Below are 18,049 nucleotides of genomic sequence, written 5' to 3' on the forward strand. Positions count from 1 at the left end.
ACCGAACTGAGCTTGAGTCCATCGACGCATCATCCATAACAAACTGAAAAATAATTGCTTTGCTTGGTCTTATCCTAACAACACAATACAAATGATCCTTTATTTTTTGAATAGTGTTAAGTATATAATTTTTTGTATACAATTTTATGTATAAACAATAACGTATTATTATACGAATAAACAGTTCAAAATTAAATATAAAAAAAATTCAATCACATTATAACATATCATTGTTTGTATGCATAATTTTATTAGTATTTTCCAACTACAAAATCAATCTGATGGTCCAGAGATTTTTGTTTCCTTCAATTGTTCAGCTATCTTTTTCGCTTCAGCTTCTGCCTTTACAGCTCTATCAGCTTGCGTTCCAGCAAACTTCTCCCTGAACAACTTGACATCCTCATCTTTCTGTATATTATAAACAGTAACAATTGCTTAGACTTAGCAATTCTTTGGCAGAAAAATATGCTGGAACAAGTAAACAAACAAGTTGAATTGAAGAAAATTTATACCATTTCCTTAAATAGTGGAGATGGTGTCCCAATTCTATGACCAACAGGTATAAGCTCCCATGGCTTTCTTGCCCTCTCCAGACTCCCAGTCTCATCAGAAAGCGAAAATTGTTTATCAATGGGAAAATTAAGTTGTTTCAGTACCTTGAGAGTTCAAAAAAAAAAAACAAAGCATTAGAATCACCAAGTACATTTTAAGTATGTGATGAAGTGAAATTGCAGAGAATGGATACCTCCAGAGAAAATGAGGGCATGAAAGGTTCTAACAGACATGCTAGAAGGTAAACTAGCCCCACCGAAGTTTTTATAACGACAGAGCAGGAAGCTTTATCTTCATTGTAAAGCTTCCAGAACTTGCTCTCCTGAATTCCATATCAGAAGGTTCATGAAATGATCAGTATATAAAGATAGAAAGAACTATGATTAACATATTGATGACTTCAAGATTAAGCAAGTTTTAATGGAGTCTTACTTGCAGATATGCATTCCCCTCACTTGAGATGCTCATTCCAATTCTGAGTCCTTGCTTAAGTTTAACCTATGTCAAATCCAAAATGAATACATCCTTATTTGTAATACGTAAATTGATACAGAAAAAAAAAAAAAAAGATTTCACATGGCTCTTAGCAATATAATTGAATTACAACAGACAATATTTGTGATGTTTAATTCACCACCTTCTCCATGGCTTCTACATATTGGTCAATGTAGTTTCCGAGTTTTTCAGCTAACGCCTTTGTTAAGGGGTGTAAATCTGCCTCTGGAGCATCAGGAATGACAGATCCATATCCTCGTCCTGAAAAAAGAAATTATCACAGAAAACCAACTTATATGAAGGAGAGATTTATAAACCAAAAGATTATTTTAGGAAGGAATTGAAGGACCTAAATCTTTTGAGGCAGCTAACCTGGAGGTTTGATAATGAAGCTCAATACTCGGTTAACAAAATTTCCCAAATTATTCAGCAACTCAGTATTTAATTTTGCTTGGAAGTCCTCCCATGTAAACAGTGTATCTGAGACCTAACCAAACAAACCCATCTGCATCAGCAAGCAGAAAATTATAGATGATAACTAGATGCTACCTCTATTGAACTCACCTCTGGCCTGTTAGTTAGCAAATAATATCTCCACACTTCAGCAGGAATATTTGTATCTTTGGCATCATTGCCAAAAACTCCTACTCCCTTGCTCTTGGAGAACTTTCCTGTAGTATCATGCAATTAATCATGAAAAAACTATCTGCAAAAATTTTATCAAATTGCAGAAACTAAAACGTCAGCAACCAGCATAAGTAAATTGGATGTTCCAGGCGCCCAATGATTATGACTTTGAGGAAATATTATTGGGCAATTTTATGTTAAGACAAGTGCTTATACCTGCTTCATAGTTTAAGTACTCTGTAACACTAATGCTCTTCATTAGTGTCCAGTTTTCTCCAGTCCCAAGAAGTGTGGATGGAAACATAACCTAGAATCAGAAAATTCAAGGAAAGAATCATCTCAAATATCAAACTCTACAGTTAGCATATAAATCCTGTAACATATACCAAACTACATGTATACAAGTCCCCCCGTTTATTTCTCAACTATACAGAACACCTAGTTTAATAAATACTGTGACTAATAATCAAGGTTGGACTTGGAAGGTGTGGTTTGTGGGCATACATATGTCTGGTGTCAGTTGATTAGTTCCAAGAGCTGGATTCTCAATATTACCTTCTATTACTTGAACACTATCATGGATTAATTACAAAAGGTAGAATTCTACCTATAGTCCTTCAGTGAAACTCAATAGCAGTACTAGTTAGAAGAAAACAATCACAGAAATTAAGAGAAAACTCTTACGGTGTGGAATGGCACATTGTCCTTTCCCATAAATTGATATAGCTCCACATTTTCAGGGTTGTTCCACCACTTCTTCCAATCAGAAGTATAACATGAAGTAATAGAGATATAACCAATAGGTGCATCAAACCATACATAGAAGACCTAAACATCATGTGATTGGAAAAGTTTGATCAATCAACTTTAAATAAGATTAGAATACTAAACTTCCGTGCTTGAAAGAGAAGGGTCAGTCTCAGGTATCTAAATTTTATGCCAACCTTATCCTTAAATTTTTCATGTGGAACAGGAACACCCCACTTAAGATCCCTGGTAATGCAGCGAGGTTTCAGCCCTTCTTTGAGCCATGCATATGTGGCTTGCACAGCATTCTGGCTCCAAGATCCAGCAACTGACATGTTACTGATATATTCTTCCAGTTTATCTTTAATCAGTGGGAGCTCCAAAAACAAGTGATTTGTATCACGAATTCTTGGAGTCATCTGACATACCTGTAGAGAATACAAGTTTAAACAAATTATATGTTTGGCACCTATGGTTCAAAATTATAAATAGCATAATCAACAATAGCATTTAATCAACGAAATTCTTCTGAAGTGTCATCATAGGAACAGGCTTGAATGGTATAGATGAAAAGGCTGTGTGTACCTTGCATCTAGGATCTATAAGTTCAGTTGGATTCAACAGTCTTCCACACTTTTCACATTGATCCCCCCGAGCAGAATCATAATTGCAGCCAAGAGTTGGGCAGGCGCCTTCCACAAGCCGGTCAGCTAAGAATCGCTCACATTTATCACAGTAAAGCTGCAACATTTTTCAAATTCAAGTTCATGAAAGAGCAATTTAGCCCCAGGTTAGCACAAAAGCAGATTTCTTGCCAAGAAAAGATATCAGAACATTAATTATTGAACTTTTAAGTGCAGGAAAGCCTTTGTGAGCCCCCATAGCAGAATAGCATCTATATGTTGCCTTACTACTTACCTGCTGCATTGTATTTTCAGAAAGCCAATTGTTTTCCAACAATTTCTTGAAAATTGCTTGGCAAATTTCAGTTTGCTGAGGAGTTGATGTGCGTCCAAATTCATCAAAACTTATATTAAACCAATCGTAAACTGCTTTGTGTATTGCATGGTATCTGAAAGGCAGGAAGCACAAGCTAAAAGAAATGAACATAAATTTTTCAAACCATTCAACAAGTGGAATAACCTATTCTTAACTTCAAAATGATACCAAAGCAATTTAACAAAGAACAGAAGCCATGGCTATGTAAGGAATTAACATGGCCATAACTTATTAATCAAAGATGTAATGAAGAGACAGAACAACATCTTCAAGAGATAAAAGATGGAACACAACAACTTATTGTTTCTCTAAACCACAAATTATGTTAACTTTAGAACTCTACTATATTGACCATATATACATATATAAGACTGGATGTATATATATAAGAACTCACTTATCGCAAATCTGTTGCGGGGTACAATTCTCCTCCATAGCCTTAGTTTCAGTGGCCGTACCATATTCATCAGTCCCACATATGTAAACAATATTATAGCCACGGAGTCGGCAGTAACGAGCAAAAACATCAGCACTTAAAACACCTGATATATATACAAGTGAAGCAATTATGGAACTCCCTGTAAATAGAAACAACCAAAGCTAAAGAGATCAAAAACAAGGAACTTTCATAGTTTATATACTCACAGCCAATTATGTTGCCAAGATGAGGGACGTTGTTGACGTAAGGCAAAGCGCTGGTTATTAGTATGTTTCTCTTTCCGGGTATCGGTAGCTTTGCTTCTTTCTTATCTGTTTCACTATCTAGTCGTTGCTCCTCCATATAAACCACCGCAGAGAAAGATAAGGATGATAAAGAAGATTGTTTCAGCTTGCCAAGCGACAGAGCGCAGTAACTGAAACGCGGTGTTTCAAAGGGTTGGAGAAGAATTGACAAGCAAGACAGTGGGTAGTTGTGATGTTATGGTATTAGACTCTTAAACAAGATTAGTTGTAAAAGCAAGTAGGGTTTTTAATTCCACCAACTTTCCCTTATGAATATTGACTTTTTCAAGCAAATGAAACGTTAAAAAGATTAGTGATATGACCACCCAACAAATAAATGCTTGAGGCCGTTACAATGAAAGTATTCTCTTGACATAGAGTAATTGTCTCTTTTGAGTGAAAAATTCTACATGGGTTTGTCAACTAGTTAAAGGAGGAAGTGGGAGAATCAGAACCCACTCACCCAGCAACTTAATAGGCGGACAAGAGGAAGCCAGTGGAGCATGAATGTTCATCCACAGCACAAAAAGAAGAAAGAAAAGAGCTATAACACCACCAGCCTCCCACTGGAATCTAATTGATTAATGAAAAAGAAATGGAATTGGAATGTAAACTTTATCTTCTTTATGAAATGATGAAATTTTATTGGAGGATAATGATTTTTTCCCCCTCTCTTTTTGGAAGATTTTTACGCTTTTTTATCTAGCTAATTTTTTTCCTCGGAAAAGAGTCTTTCTCAAGCAAGATAAAAGTTCGCCGAAAGAATAAAATCACATATGCTTCCGATGGAATACAGAACATTTGAAGTTACAGCTCTTTTACCTTTAACTATTATGTGATCGACTCGGGTTCTTGTTCCCATCTGCATAGCCCAGTTACCGGTATAGGAAGAGCCTTAAGCGTTGTGTTTTGCTGCCATACTATTTTTGACAATCTCATTTATTTTTAATGTTACATTCGGGCTCCTTAACCTCCATTTTCTCCCCTGTCCAGCTATAGGGTTTTAAGTTGTATTAACAAATTAAAGATTTTGCTCCCCCAAATGTGCAGTTTTACATTTTCAAAGCACCTAAAAGCCCTCCTCTTAACCGCTAAAGAGAAAACAACCATAATGAAAATCCATGCTTTCATGCTTAAAACTAAGCTCTCCACATATGGAAACTCCATTGGCCGACTCATTGCTACGTATGCTCGTATTAACGATATCATATCAGCTCGTAAAGTGTTCGATGAATTGCCCCAACGAAGTGTAGATAGCTTCAATGCGATGATCATAGCATATTCTCGTAAAGGATCCCCATCTGAAGTCCTGGGTATTTATAATCAAATGATAAAAGAGAGTGCCAGACCAGATAGCTCTACTTTTACCGTTGCACTTAAGGCATGTGTGAGCTTGATGAACTTGAACATGGGAGATAAAATTTGGAGTAAAGCAATGGATTCTGGTTATGAAAACGATGTGTTTGTTGGGTCATCTATGTTGAATTTGTATGCCAAGTGTGGCAAAATGGATGCGGCTATGGTTGTGTTTGATAAGAGGCAAAGAAAGGACCTTGTTTCTTGGAGTTGTATGATAAATGGGTTTGCCTATAATGGCCAGCCAAGTGAAGCGATCCATGTATATAGAAGGATGCAAAAGGAGGGGACTGAAGGAGATGAGATTGTGATGGTGGGGTTGATTCAAGCTTGTGCTGATCTTGGGGACTTGAAAATGGGGCTCTCAATTCATGGTTATATGATTAGGAGAGATCTCGATTTAACTGTCATAGTTCAAACCAGCCTTGTGGATATGTATGCTAAGAGTGGACATTTAAATCTTGCTTATCAGGTTTTCAAGAAGATGTCCCGCAAAAACGTTGTTTCTTGGGCTGCACTAATTTCTGGCTCTGCGCAAAACGGTTTACCAGGAAATACCCTTGAACTTTTAATTGAGATGCAGAGTTGTGGGTTTGAACCCAATTCGGTGTCTCTCATGAGTGCACTTTTGGCATGTTCACAAATTGGTTTTCTAAAATTGGGCAAGTCTATACATGGATATATTGTCAGGAGGCTTGAGTTTGATCGAGTTTTGGGCACTACAGTGATCGACATGTATTCAAAATGTGGAGCTCCTTCTTGTGCACGTGCAATCTTTGATCAGATGGATTATAGGGATGTAATCTCCTGGAATGTAATAATTGATACCTATGGGATCCATGGACATGGAAAGGAAGCTCTATCACTCTTCCTCCAGATGACACAAACAAAAATAAAACCAGATCATTCTACATTTGCATCTCTTCTATCAGCTCTTAGTCACTCAGGACTGGTAGAAGAAGGTCAATACTGGTTTGATCTCATGGTTAGTGAATATAAAATTCTACCAACTGATAAGCACTGTGCTTGTATGGTTGATCTTTTGGCTCGTGCAGGACGAGTGGAAGAAGCACTCGAGCTTATAAATTCCATGAAAAATGAACCGGGGCTTGCTGTTTGGGTTGCCCTGCTATCAGGCTGCCGGAATCATAGGAAATTGTCCATTGGAGAGATCGTGGCAAAGAAGGTCCTTGAGTTAAATCCGGATGACTTGGGAATTCATGCGTTGGTATCAAACTTCTTTGCCATGGGAAAGAAGTGGGATGAAGTAGCTGGAGTAAGGAAGATGATGAGAAAAACAGGGATGAAGAAAGTGCCAGGCTATAGTGTAGTTGAAGTGAATGGAGAGCTCCATGCATTTATAATGGAAGATAAGAGTCACCATCAATACGGAAATATCGCGTATTTATTGGATAAGTTGGACCAAGAGATGAGAGAAACAGCAAGTCTTCCAAAGATTGAATATTGCATTAGTTGACAAGAAAGTGAACGAAATTGCTGATTAGAGTAAGAGACTTGCCATCGCTTATGGCCTTCAAGAGATGAGCAAAGGCCAGAGTACTGTTAAAAATGGAACCTTAAAGTGGGTGGAGATAACCATAAAGCAACCAAGTTAATCTTCAAAATTAACAGAAGATTTTCTGAGAGAAATTTCAATTACTTTTTCAGTTTAAAATTTGCTCTCCTTGTTGGCCAATACTTCAACCCCAAACCTAAAATTGCGCAGAAGAACCATTTTTCAGTTCATCAATACTGCAACTGGCTCACAGAGGTTAAACAGAGCCTGTAATACTAAATTAATCACTATTTTATATTTTATGCACTCGAGGAAACCATGGCTACCAAAATTAGTATATGATTTCCGAAGAAAATCCATCTGTAGATCGAATCCATAAAACGAAATCCAGGAATGCTAGGTGATTTTGCGTGTTATATTTTGCATGTCGTAATTTATTCATATACTCAGTCTCTACCCATGCCCGTGCTTATCCAAAAAAGAAAAACTTGATGAATTCTGAACAGACTTCCTGAAATCTGAGCTTGATTATGATATCTGGCAATTTCCAACACTCTTGTACCGGCTAACTGATTTGAATCGCAAGGAAAATCTAACTTGCAATATCAGTTTTTTTTTTTTTTCAAAAAATAAATATAAAAATCCTTAAAACACCAGGAAACAAAAGCTGAGCAAACAAAAATTTCTACATTAGGATAATTGCAAATTTTCAACAACACTGGGTAGGCAAAACGATAGCCAGGCCCCTTCACTCCTTCCAAATCAACAACCCGGGAGCATTTCCGTGAAATTTGGAGATGTTTATTCAACATCACCATTGAAAGAAGTAATTTTCAGAACTTGAATTGTTGGTGTCATTCAAAATTTTCTCAACTCTTGTATCCTTGAGCTTGATTCTGAAGATTTTGGTTGTCTTCTAATAAACGGTCATATTCAAGCAGTAGATCAGCAGATTGTTTCTGGAGGGAGAGGACATGAGCTTCAGCTGTTTCAAGCTTCTTGTCCTTTTCTTCACATTCGAACTTTAGCTTCTTTAGTTTCTCTGATAGAGATAAAAGTTCATCTTTTAGCTGCTTCATTTCCTTCGAAGTTGTCTCCTCCTCCTCTTTAAGCTGCATTTTTTCTTTTTGTAGAGATATAACTTCCTCTTTTGAAGATTCCACACCATCCTTAAACTGAATAAGCTTTGTAAGATAATGATGGGTGCGATCTATTATGAATCCAAGAAACAGGGTAAAGCCTGCAAAATAAGCTCAGGCAATTATAGATGAGTTACAGGTATAAAAATAAGGAGATAGGAGATATAACAATATAATTATAGCCAACAACAATCAAAATTTACTCATTAATCAACATTGAGCTTCTCTCTCAAATGCCAGGGTGCCAATTACCAGATATATTCAGTTGATCTGAAAAAACATGTAGTCAACAAGAAATTTCCCCATTTTGTTTTATGATAGCAAAAGCATAAACAGAAACATCATGCCCGTAAATGCAACCACTAGCTGGCGAAAGCAACAAGCACAGAGAATCTCAGAGTGGAGAGAACCTCTCAAGAAACCTAAGCACATTTTAACTGTTTACACAGAGAAATGCCATACAGCTGCAGTATTATCTGACCCAAGCAGGAAAAAGAAAACAACTGGAAAACACAAACAATAGGAGTATTTACTCATTTCAACAAATCCCATTGACAGAAAAATGGCAGTTAATTTGTTCATTCATGATAACACATTGTTTTATGAGGCCTGACAGTATTAAAGTTCTAGTGATCAGGCACCATAATTAACATCATTTCTCTAAATTTCTTCAAATAAACATTCCATGTTAGAGTAAGATCAGAGGAGATCACATTCTGTAGGACAAAATCAGTACACTCTTCATCATTTGAGTCATTAATAAGCCAGTCACCATTCTTTCTAGTACATTAGCTTTCTCATTAACTGCTTTATATGTTCCTCAATTTCAAAGTACAAATATAGCCATATTTGATGCAAAATTCATCCAATACTTAAATGCACTTACCGACGGTATTCAATCTAAAAATGCATTGTTTCTATGCTATAAGTCTTACAAAGAAACTCAGCAACCAGTGTTATGTGATGAGAGAACAACAGAGAAAATAAAAATGATTTAGAGAGAAGAGCTGATCAACTAACTTATGGAGATGGAAGCATGAAGTTCTTATGGTAATAAGTTAGATCACCCCAAGTAATTTAGGAATAGTGCAATTTAATTAGGATATTAGGATTTTAGGAATATTAGGATTTATTTTGGAGTTTATCAATTTATTAAATATCATTAGTAATATTATATTAGAATTATAAATAGTATATAGAATCCAATTAAAATTAATTATTGCCAGTTCTTATTAATATAAAATTGTAAATAGTAAGGTGTTGGGAAGATTTGGGAGAGCTTTTTGAGAATTATATTCAATGTATATTCAGAGAGGTGGAGCACCTTCCTAGTCTCTTGGGGGAATGCCGAAGATTTTATCCTTTAAAGTTTAAATTGTAATCCAAATCTTTTCTGTTTAAAAAAAATACATATTACATTCAGTTCTAAAATTCAGAATTTCCAATGTACATTCCAGGGGACGTAACATAATATGTGTGTAATTGACATTTTCAAAGCAACACCAGGAAAGAACCGCATTTTAAACAATTCAAATCCATTCATATGGAGAAAATTGATGCAAAAACATGAAAAACATGACTTACATTAGACATGATATAACTCATCAAAATCACATTGGAAATTTCAGCTTGGGAAGAAAAAGATAACAGCCTCAAGTCTAAAAAAGCAAGCTGTAATCGGTGTTAACCAAATGTAGAATTTTGGGCCTGTTGGCCTCTGAAAGAAGTTAACAGCTTGAGTTCTTTTGTAAATTATAGAGTGATTTTTGTAGAACTGCCCGCTTGTTTTTTTTTTTTTTCCTATAAGAGACCATATGTTTGGTAGAAACTTCAAACAAGCCACAGAGTTTGTTAGTAACTTAGCCAATAGTCCATAATTACTCCAGACTCCGTCGTATCAGTTAAACATAATGTGGCTCCATGAATTTCATGAAATTTAAACATATTTTAGACTTGTTGTATGTATAATCACAAATCTGAAACTTTAAAATACTATCTCTTAAAGCATTAGATCGTATACCCCCAGGAAAGGTTGAGTTTTCCTTATTTTACAATTGGAAAGCACAACCCTTTCCATGTAAACCAGTGTCATTAAGCACCACAAGAGAATCTAAATGAGGCACAAGTACAAAAATCCGATGGAAAAACAAATTATAGAAACAAAGCACAAAACAGAAGGACCCACAGAGAGCGAGATCATACCAATGAGTGAAGCCTCGAGCAAATGAGTTCTCCAAAGAACCTGATCCATTGGTGACATGGTACCCAGCTTCGCACCTTTGTTCTGGATCTTCACAATGCTGGTGAGGCTTGACAGAAGAATCACAAACATAGTACCGGCAATAGTTTTCACAGTAGCAGGACCTTTCCCCATCTTCAGCTGATCCAAACTCTTTATCACAAGCTCTCTGAAAGGTCCAATCTTTACCAATAAAAGAAAAGCCAAAGCACCCTCAGCAAAAAGAACCAAAAACAACAACTGAATCATCTCTGCTTCTGCCAAAAACTTTCCCTAGCTAGCAACTTTTAAAAATTTCTTGAACTTTCTGTCAATGTGTATTACACTTCAAGACTTACAGATCCATCGAAGTGAAAAAAATTATGTTAAACACCTTGTGTTCTTTACATGAGACCAATAACAGTAACTGATACATGAGGCACGGAAATCGCTGTATTTCTTCTTTGAAAAAAAAAACACTTGATAAGTGAAGGTTTATGTTAGAAGATGAGGAATTTTAGGGCAAAGATCTGCGGATTTAGCCTTAAGTAGGAAGAATGAAGCTTTTTTGAAGAAACCCAGTTCTGCAATCCACTAATACTGGCACTGGTGTGTGAAATGGGGATAAGCAGCGGTCCGTGATTGGGCTGACTGGTTGAAACAGGTTTTGCTATCCTTTATGACAGAATCGGAGCCCAAAAGAAAAAAGGCCAATTGTCAAAAAAGTGAAAACATGAGAAATGAAACGGGGTTTAAAAACATAAAAAACTAGAAAAAAGAAAACAAAAAGGTAAGATGACAATGTAGCTTAGGCAGCGTTTGGTTGTAAAATGGATGTTAAACTGTCTTAATAGTGTGTGCTTGTGAAGAAAGGAAAGGGAAACAGAGTGTGTATGGCTGTATTTGACAACTGGACAATAACAACAAGGTGCACACTTCCCTAGTTCACGCTCACGTCAGAATATTTCTATTTCTAATTTCTCTTACTGGTTCACAAATTACAGCGTTTGCTCTTCTTTTCAAACTACGTATCTAACTGGTGAGAGTCGTGAGACTCTTCCTCTTACTTTCATTCTCATGGCAAAGTCGGTACAATTGTACTAACACTCCTAGCAGACTATTTCACAATCGCTTTGTGAGCAAAACCAACGCTCAACTTCCTCTTATTCCAAACTACAAGCAATTAACACTCCAAACAAATCCAACAACAATCAAATAAAATCTTACTTCCAATCAACCCCACAACGAACAACTACCAATTATCCAATAAACCCAGAGAAGTTGCATGCGAAAAGTAAACCAAGCTGTGATAATTCCATCTCTTAAATTATTAGCTGCTGGAAAATATGATTATTTTTCTGTTTGTTTCTATGCTGGTGTTACTGGAATTTTAATCGCTTTATGGTCACTTGCTGCAGATACCTAGGTCTTGTGATATTGAGAGTAATTTGGTCCTGGATGAATGTTGTAACTCTGACCATAATGTGATGGAAAAATTTGTAGGTGCAAATGCAATGTACCACATTCCAAAAATGAATACCATGCAATTTTCTCGTGGCCTGAAAGCTCGTTTTCTAGGCTCCGGGTGTTGACAAATTCTGTATGCTATATGCATTTTTCCCATTTTCTTTTGTTAACTTGGATGACTGATAACCTCTGGAATATGGTCTTGGATTGCAGGCTAATTGTACAAGTATCAGCTCCATATTTTCAAACACATCATCCCAATTTCATTGGTAAAGCAATTGGTAACTTTTTTAGTTCATTATTCACTTTGATAGATCACAATAAATACATCGTGCAGTTGAAAAGAGATGAAAAACGATAATAAAATCCAAAATATTAATTAGCATCGAACTTGAGGGAAATGAAATCATCTTTTAATTTTTATAATTATTAATCAAAAGTGGCCGAAAATGTTATAAAATTTTCAGATTTAACTTTTGGAAAATTTATCGGTTAATTTTGTCTTTTCATATATTTCATAAACTTTTCAAATTTGTATAAAGAACTATCCTTTTAACAAAATTTGAGTGGAAATAGTCATTTGAACTTCTCTAAAATGCAATCTTTGCTTCTTTGACTTTATTTCAATCCTGCTTGTTATTAATTTTTTTATTGAAGATAAACTTTTTTTTTCCAAAATAAAGTTGAGCTTCTTCCTTGTTAAAAGTGTTAGGAAATGGAAAAGCTATGAATATAAAATCAAGCATGACTTGTTAAAAGTTAATGAAAGTTGCAATTATTTTCTAAATACACATTAAATTTGTTTTTTTTTTTTAAATCATAATCCATCAAAGATTGGTTAAATACAGCAATTCTCTTAACCTAAGCTTCACCGACAGAGCCCAAGGACTGACCACATAAGAGGAAGGCTTGGTTAATCAGTGTTGACCAAGCCTTTGGGCTTTTTTTTTTCTTCATTATTATAAAGTCTTGATCAAATGGTGTTGACTGGGGTTCTCTTTGACCTTTTCAGCAAGAAAATCAACCAACAGTCATTGATGTATTATCAATCCTGTTCAATTTGTTGTCTCTCACTCTAGGGAATGTACCTTTCTGGCTTTCTCTTATAATCACCAATTGAAATTATATATGTCAGTATCAACTCTTGATACTTCTATAAATAGGAGAAGATTTATAAGTTATGAAATTATGCACACAAAAGTTGAAGCATAAAATAGTTTAATAAATTAAGGCAATTAATTAGCTCCATCTTGTTTTTAATAATGTTGTCAATTTATTTTCTTTTCTTTTTTGGGTTAAGGTACTCTCTGTCACCACAAGCACCAATCCTTTTGTGAAGAATTTTCATCGTCACGAACAATGATTGAATACTTTCCAATAACCCAGAACAAGTTAGTTGACTTGACTTTACCTGTTGAATCAATTCTATAATCTAAAGTTGTGCAAGTCACGTACGTGTAAAACAAAGAAAGAAGATGCAAGTTGCAATGTATGTTCTGTTCTGTCAAAGAAGCCGGCCTTATTTTTACATGTTGAAAAGTCTTTACCGTATATTTAATTTACCAAATATATTTGTTGTTGATTTTTTTTTTTTACTGTAAACCCACCTCAGATTGATTGCATGGATAAATTTTAAATATAATAACTAAATAAATCAAGATTTTATAGGAATGATAAATGTTTGAATCCAAATTCTTTTCTTATAAATTTTAGTGTTTTGTCATTTTTACTAAACCCTAAAATGGATTTGTTGTTAGTAATTTTTCTATTTGTAAAATGCATTAATAGAAGTAGAAGAAAAACTGGTTTTAATGATGAAAAAGACGGCAGATAAAAGTTAAAAGTTGGAACTTTAAAGACTGAACTGAGGATGAAAGTTGGAGATGGTCCATTGTTATTAACCGCGGAGAAGGACAAGTGCAGCTTTTAAAAGTCAGCCGCCATTTACAGTAACGGCGTTAACCAGAGGGACCCCGTTTGCCAACCACCATTTATGGCTAAACCATCCCCTGCCATACCCTCTAATTTTCATTCTTCACGTCACAATTCAACCTTGGAAACATTTTTTGTTTTGTCTTGGTAAAATTATGTTTTACGTATATATGGAACTACGGTGACTGGTTGACAGGGACGTTTGAATCCGAGAGAAGAAACAGAGATTTACTTACCTAAAAAATAAAAAAGAAACAGAGATTTTATTTTACAGAGAGAGAAAGACTTAGAATGGTCTAATATTGCCAGTCAATGGTTGATAACCTTCTCTCTCCCCCTTTAAATGGTCTGTATTATATAAAACGAGTCTACGTTTCTCTTTCTTGCTGTATAGCTCCAGGGTCTTTAAGAGCTGCTGAATCTTATTTGAGGTGGCCTGGTCGACTTGTTTTGTTTGATCACCAAACTTTTAATTTCTCCTTCTTTTCCGTACCTGGGTGTTTTGCTATTCCTAGTTTTGTGGAGCCTGCTGAGACAAATGGAGGTAAGTTCCTCTTTCTTATCCTGTTTTTGAAATTTTTTTATCCCTTTGTTGCTTTTTTCGCCCCTTCTTGTTCAAGCTTCTTTTGAAATTTTGTTTGCATTATTTGTCTTCTTTCTTTGCTGGAAATTCGATTAATATTAGATTGTATGAGAATTTTATTTTTTTTCTTTTGGTGTCGTTTGATTTTTTTTACAGGATCAAAAGATATAAACTTGAATCCATCTTTAAAAGTTCAACCTTTTAGTGGGCCCATTAAAAAAGTTTTGCTTTAGTTTTATACGATTTAAAAACAAAAACTCTGTAATTGAAGTATTTACTGTTGCCTTTGGCGGTGAAGATTGTATAGTATCCTTGATTTTGGGATTTTTTTTAACATAATATTTTCTGGTTTGATTGGTAATACTGGATTTTCTGTGCTTGAATCATTCTGAGTTTTATATAAGATTTGTTTTTCTGGTTATTTGGGTTATTCTTCGTAATGGATTTTTAGATTTGACCTTTTTCTAAAATAGGATGAATTCTAGAACTAATCAATAATTGGTTAATGGATTTCAATTTATCAACCATTTAACTTTGAAACCGGTTATAAAAGAAGAAGAAGCTCGATAATGTGGAACAACATCAGATAAAGTGGGGCAATTTGGATTTTTAGTTTTGTTTTTAGTTGCTTATTGATGAGTTTGATGAAGTTAGATTATTATGAGAACAGAGGATTTTGCTAGAAACATGTTGGTTGTATCTTTTTTATTGCATTTTTGAGTAGGACTGATGAGTTTGATTTCAAAATAAAGTGAAATTTCTAAAGCTTTGGGTATAAGTTGGCTTTCGTTGTCAAACAATTTCTCTATTGGTTTTGACAGTAGGCACATTTGAGCATGAGAGTTGATAAGGTCAAATGCTTTTAACCAATCGGTGTTGCCGTTTGAGGGAGCATTTTCCATGTTTATGTATTTAAGATATATGTTGATTAACAGCCATTAGAATATAGAAAAATGTTTCCATGGAGAAATCTGGTCTTAATTTTTTTCTTGCATCTCCGAGTATCTGAATATTCTAACAGTGATTCAGCCAATCCTCTTGGCCATGTTGCTGAAAGAGAATTCACATATTATATTTGCAACTTTCTTCAATTTAAAATCATAATTTGAGCCGGGCTGTATTTTTAGATGAAAATTGAAAATGACTTGTTCAAGGAAGAACATTTTAAGTGAAATATTAAAAAGCTCTTGTTGTTCTTGCAGCAACGTTCGCATGTACCGCAGTTTGGAAATTGGGAGAGTGAGGAGAATGTTCCTTACACCATGTACTTTGACAAGGCCCGGAAGGGTAGAACTGGGGGGAAGTTGATCAATCCAAACGATCCTCAAGAAAACCCGGACATACTTTCTAGTTTTGAAGCTCCAGATCCAGCTCCTCCCAAAATCACAGCTGAACCTGAGAATCAAAGGGGACAGGGAGCAGTTAGAACCGAGCAACGGAGGAGCAGAGAAGATAGTGAACATAGACAATACAGGGACTCTCCTGCACGTCATGATGATACAAGCCGCAAATCTGTCACTGAATCAAATCATCAACGGCAGGGAGGGCGAGTAGTCGGTTCTGGTGAAACTTACAAGAGACCTGTAAGAAACAGTGTTGGGTCTGAGAACAGCTTTGACCAGTCGCCTCTGCACAACCAGGCGAGAAACACTGGGAGAGGTAGTGGGGATCCATCCTCTCCTGCTTGGGAAGGGAAGAATCTTTACAAAAATAGCCATGGGACACCCGGAAGATCCAGAATGAAGCCAACTGCTAGAGGCGATGAAAGTGTAATTTTCTCATTCCCTATCGTTTTCTTATCATATTGTAAGCATAAAAGAATGTGTTTTGATTGAGTCGTAAATTTATGAGTCATTTCTCTTCTTACTGCTGACACTAACAATGTGGTTGCCTGGTGACAGCCTGATGCAGGTGCTGCAGTTCCAAAATTCGGTGCTTGGGATGAGAATAACCCGGCATCAGCTGACGGCTATACTCATATCTTTGACAGAGTGCGACAAGAAAGGAACAATGGCCCGAGAGCTCCGGGCATGGCAAGTCCATCTCCATACAACAACGTTCATCGGCAAAAAGCAAGCGACAGCGTCAAGGTCTGCAAGCCTTACCAAATTGTATTCCACACGAACCACAAAAGCACATTTGATTTATGCTAAAATACTAATATATGAAATTGTTGGATTTTGCAGTGTTGTTGCTTTCCATGGGGGAAGAAATGAAGTTATCTAAATTGATTGATGATGATGATGGTGAGACTGAGAGCTGTAAATACTTTGCAGTCTCTCTGCAAAGAGAGTAAGTTCATTTAAGTGTCTCTCTAATGGTAATGGTGTGATTTATTATGTCATAATAAACATAGGCTTTTGATGAGAAAGGTTTTCCTTTTGTTGAGAAAGGTTTTCCTTTTGTTTTGTCCATTTTGATTTTCTGGTAGTAGATTCTTTGGTTCTATTTGAATTCTTAATGTATTCTGCTCTCTGTTTTTATCTCTGTTGTATTAATTAAGATATTCATCTAATACTCAGCCGGCTTATTTGTAATTGTAAGTATTTCATAAGATTTAAACTCCAGAAAAATAACAAAATTCCAACTTAGTTCAAGATTTAAAATTTATATCAGATTTGGATCCTAATGGAGTCAAATTTATAATAAATGTTATTATTTATCAAAGAATAAGGATAATTAATTAAATCAATCTTATTTGAGGGGCATAAATAGAGGTGTCAATTGAGTTAGAAAGCTCGAGAAAATAGTCTGACCCAATATTATAGTGTGTCAGACCTGACCCAATGCTATTTACATAATATTAAAAAGATTAATTAATTAATAATTATAATATTAACAATTAATTTTTTATTAAAATTAATGGATCTACCCGTTTAATGCTTGACATCATAAATATTAAGTTGGACCTTGGGCTTTCTACATCTCATGGATCGGTTTGGCTCAAAGGCCAATAGTTGTCGCAAGTCTTAAACTAGACTTGATTTGACCTGTAAACACTTTTAAGTATAAATAATTTTATCATTTATTTTGAGGATTGTATAGATATAATTATTAAAATAGAATGAATAATTAGACCTAACACATAAAGGAGATTATAACTTAAGTTGATTTATATTCAAGGCCAAAAAAACATATTCACACCCAAGGTTTGATGCAAATTCAATCTCTCATCCACTAACTGTTGAAAATTTAAACTTTCATTTATAGAGAATTAAAATTAACATAAATAATTAACTTTAGAAATAAAATTATTATTTAATTAATAATATATTAAAAATAATAAAACATTATCAAATTTCTCCTAAGATTTAGAAAATTAACAATTTCCCTCAAGATTAAACTTTAAAATCTTACATTTCCCTCCTAAGATTTAAGGTTTTTTTTCCTCCCCTTTTTTAGTGTCAGAATCGATTGATTTCTCTCTTTCTCTCATTTTCTAACGCCTCTTCTACGTCTTTCCCCATCATGAATTATGATGGTCATTGGATGAAGATTTGTCCAATAAAGAAGATGATTTGTCTTTGTTCGGAGATGAAGACAATTCACAATAGAGGGAAGAACGCCATAAAAGGGGAGGGAGAGTGAAGCTAACTAGTTTTGGTGTCAAAAAAGGGAGAGAGAAACTTTAGGGGAGAAATGTAAAATTTGAAAATTTAATCTTGTGAAAAATTATTTATTTTTTAAATGTAAGA

The 18,049-nt window shown here is 35.1% G+C and overlaps 4 protein-coding genes across 4 annotated transcripts; 2 read left to right on the top strand and 2 right to left on the bottom strand.

Annotated features, from left to right (window-relative positions):
- Positions 1-75: 75 nt before the first annotated feature.
- Positions 76-4,934, bottom strand: LOC123217177 (probable methionine--tRNA ligase). Its single transcript, XM_044637994.1, has 14 exons — positions 4,066-4,934; positions 3,818-3,962; positions 3,340-3,493; positions 3,007-3,162; positions 2,619-2,849; positions 2,359-2,502; positions 1,891-1,981; positions 1,612-1,718; positions 1,420-1,534; positions 1,190-1,308; positions 985-1,050; positions 746-874; positions 513-656; positions 76-408 (listed from the first exon to the last, which is right to left on the bottom strand). Exons 1-14 carry the CDS (start codon positions 4,199-4,201, stop codon positions 274-276), a joined length of 1,872 nt encoding a protein of 623 aa, XP_044493929.1. The 5' UTR covers positions 4,202-4,934; the 3' UTR covers positions 76-273.
- Positions 4,935-4,945: 11 nt separating this feature from the next.
- LOC123217178 (putative pentatricopeptide repeat-containing protein At3g25060, mitochondrial) lies at positions 4,946-7,401 on the top strand. Its single transcript, XM_044637995.1, has one exon. It carries the CDS (start codon positions 5,186-5,188, stop codon positions 6,974-6,976), a length of 1,791 nt encoding a protein of 596 aa, XP_044493930.1. The 5' UTR covers positions 4,946-5,185; the 3' UTR covers positions 6,977-7,401.
- A 122-nt stretch (positions 7,402-7,523) lies between these two features.
- On the bottom strand, positions 7,524-11,169 carry LOC123217179 (B-cell receptor-associated protein 31-like). Its single transcript, XM_044637996.1, has 2 exons — positions 10,357-11,169; positions 7,524-8,255 (listed from the first exon to the last, which is right to left on the bottom strand). The coding sequence occupies exons 1-2, from the start codon at positions 10,640-10,642 to the stop codon at positions 7,885-7,887; spliced, it is 657 nt and encodes a 218-aa protein (XP_044493931.1). The 5' UTR covers positions 10,643-11,169; the 3' UTR covers positions 7,524-7,884.
- A 2,863-nt stretch (positions 11,170-14,032) lies between these two features.
- On the top strand, positions 14,033-16,891 carry LOC123215911 (RPM1-interacting protein 4). The gene is made up of 4 exons (XM_044636208.1): positions 14,033-14,315; positions 15,557-16,123; positions 16,256-16,444; positions 16,541-16,891. Exons 1-4 carry the CDS (start codon positions 14,310-14,312, stop codon positions 16,568-16,570), a joined length of 792 nt encoding a protein of 263 aa, XP_044492143.1. The 5' UTR covers positions 14,033-14,309; the 3' UTR covers positions 16,571-16,891.
- Positions 16,892-18,049: the final 1,158 nt, after the last annotated feature.

This window comes from Mangifera indica, chromosome 5, assembly GCF_011075055.1.
Source record: "Mangifera indica cultivar Alphonso chromosome 5, CATAS_Mindica_2.1, whole genome shotgun sequence".
Classification (NCBI taxonomy): Eukaryota; Viridiplantae; Streptophyta; class Magnoliopsida; order Sapindales; family Anacardiaceae; genus Mangifera; species Mangifera indica.

What these genes read in the sequence shown, in the direction of transcription:
- LOC123217177 (XM_044637994.1), bottom strand. Translation starts at nt 4,201, where the DNA reads ATGGAGGAGCAACGACTAGATAGTGAAACAGATAAGAAAGAAGCAAAG. An exon ending in TCTTGGCAACATAATTGGCT is followed by an intron (nt 3,963 to 4,065) that starts GTGAGTATATAA and finishes TATATATATCAG; the next exon opens with GTGTTTTAAGTGCTGATGTT. An exon ending in ACAATGTGCCATTCCACACC is followed by an intron (nt 1,982 to 2,358) that starts GTAAGAGTTTTC and finishes TTCTGATTCTAG; the next exon opens with GTTATGTTTCCATCCACACT.
- LOC123217179 (XM_044637996.1), bottom strand. Translation starts at nt 10,642, where the DNA reads ATGATTCAGTTGTTGTTTTTGGTTCTTTTTGCTGAGGGTGCTTTGGCT. An exon ending in GCTCGAGGCTTCACTCATTG is followed by an intron (nt 8,256 to 10,356) that starts GTATGATCTCGC and finishes CTTATTTTGCAG; the next exon opens with GCTTTACCCTGTTTCTTGGA.
- LOC123217178 (XM_044637995.1), top strand. Translation starts at nt 5,186, where the DNA reads ATGTGCAGTTTTACATTTTCAAAGCACCTAAAAGCCCTCCTCTTAACC.
- LOC123215911 (XM_044636208.1), top strand. An exon ending in CTGCTAGAGGCGATGAAAGT is followed by an intron (nt 16,124 to 16,255) that starts GTAATTTTCTCA and finishes GCCTGGTGACAG; the next exon opens with CCTGATGCAGGTGCTGCAGT. An exon ending in AAGCAAGCGACAGCGTCAAG is followed by an intron (nt 16,445 to 16,540) that starts GTCTGCAAGCCT and finishes TGGATTTTGCAG; the next exon opens with TGTTGTTGCTTTCCATGGGG.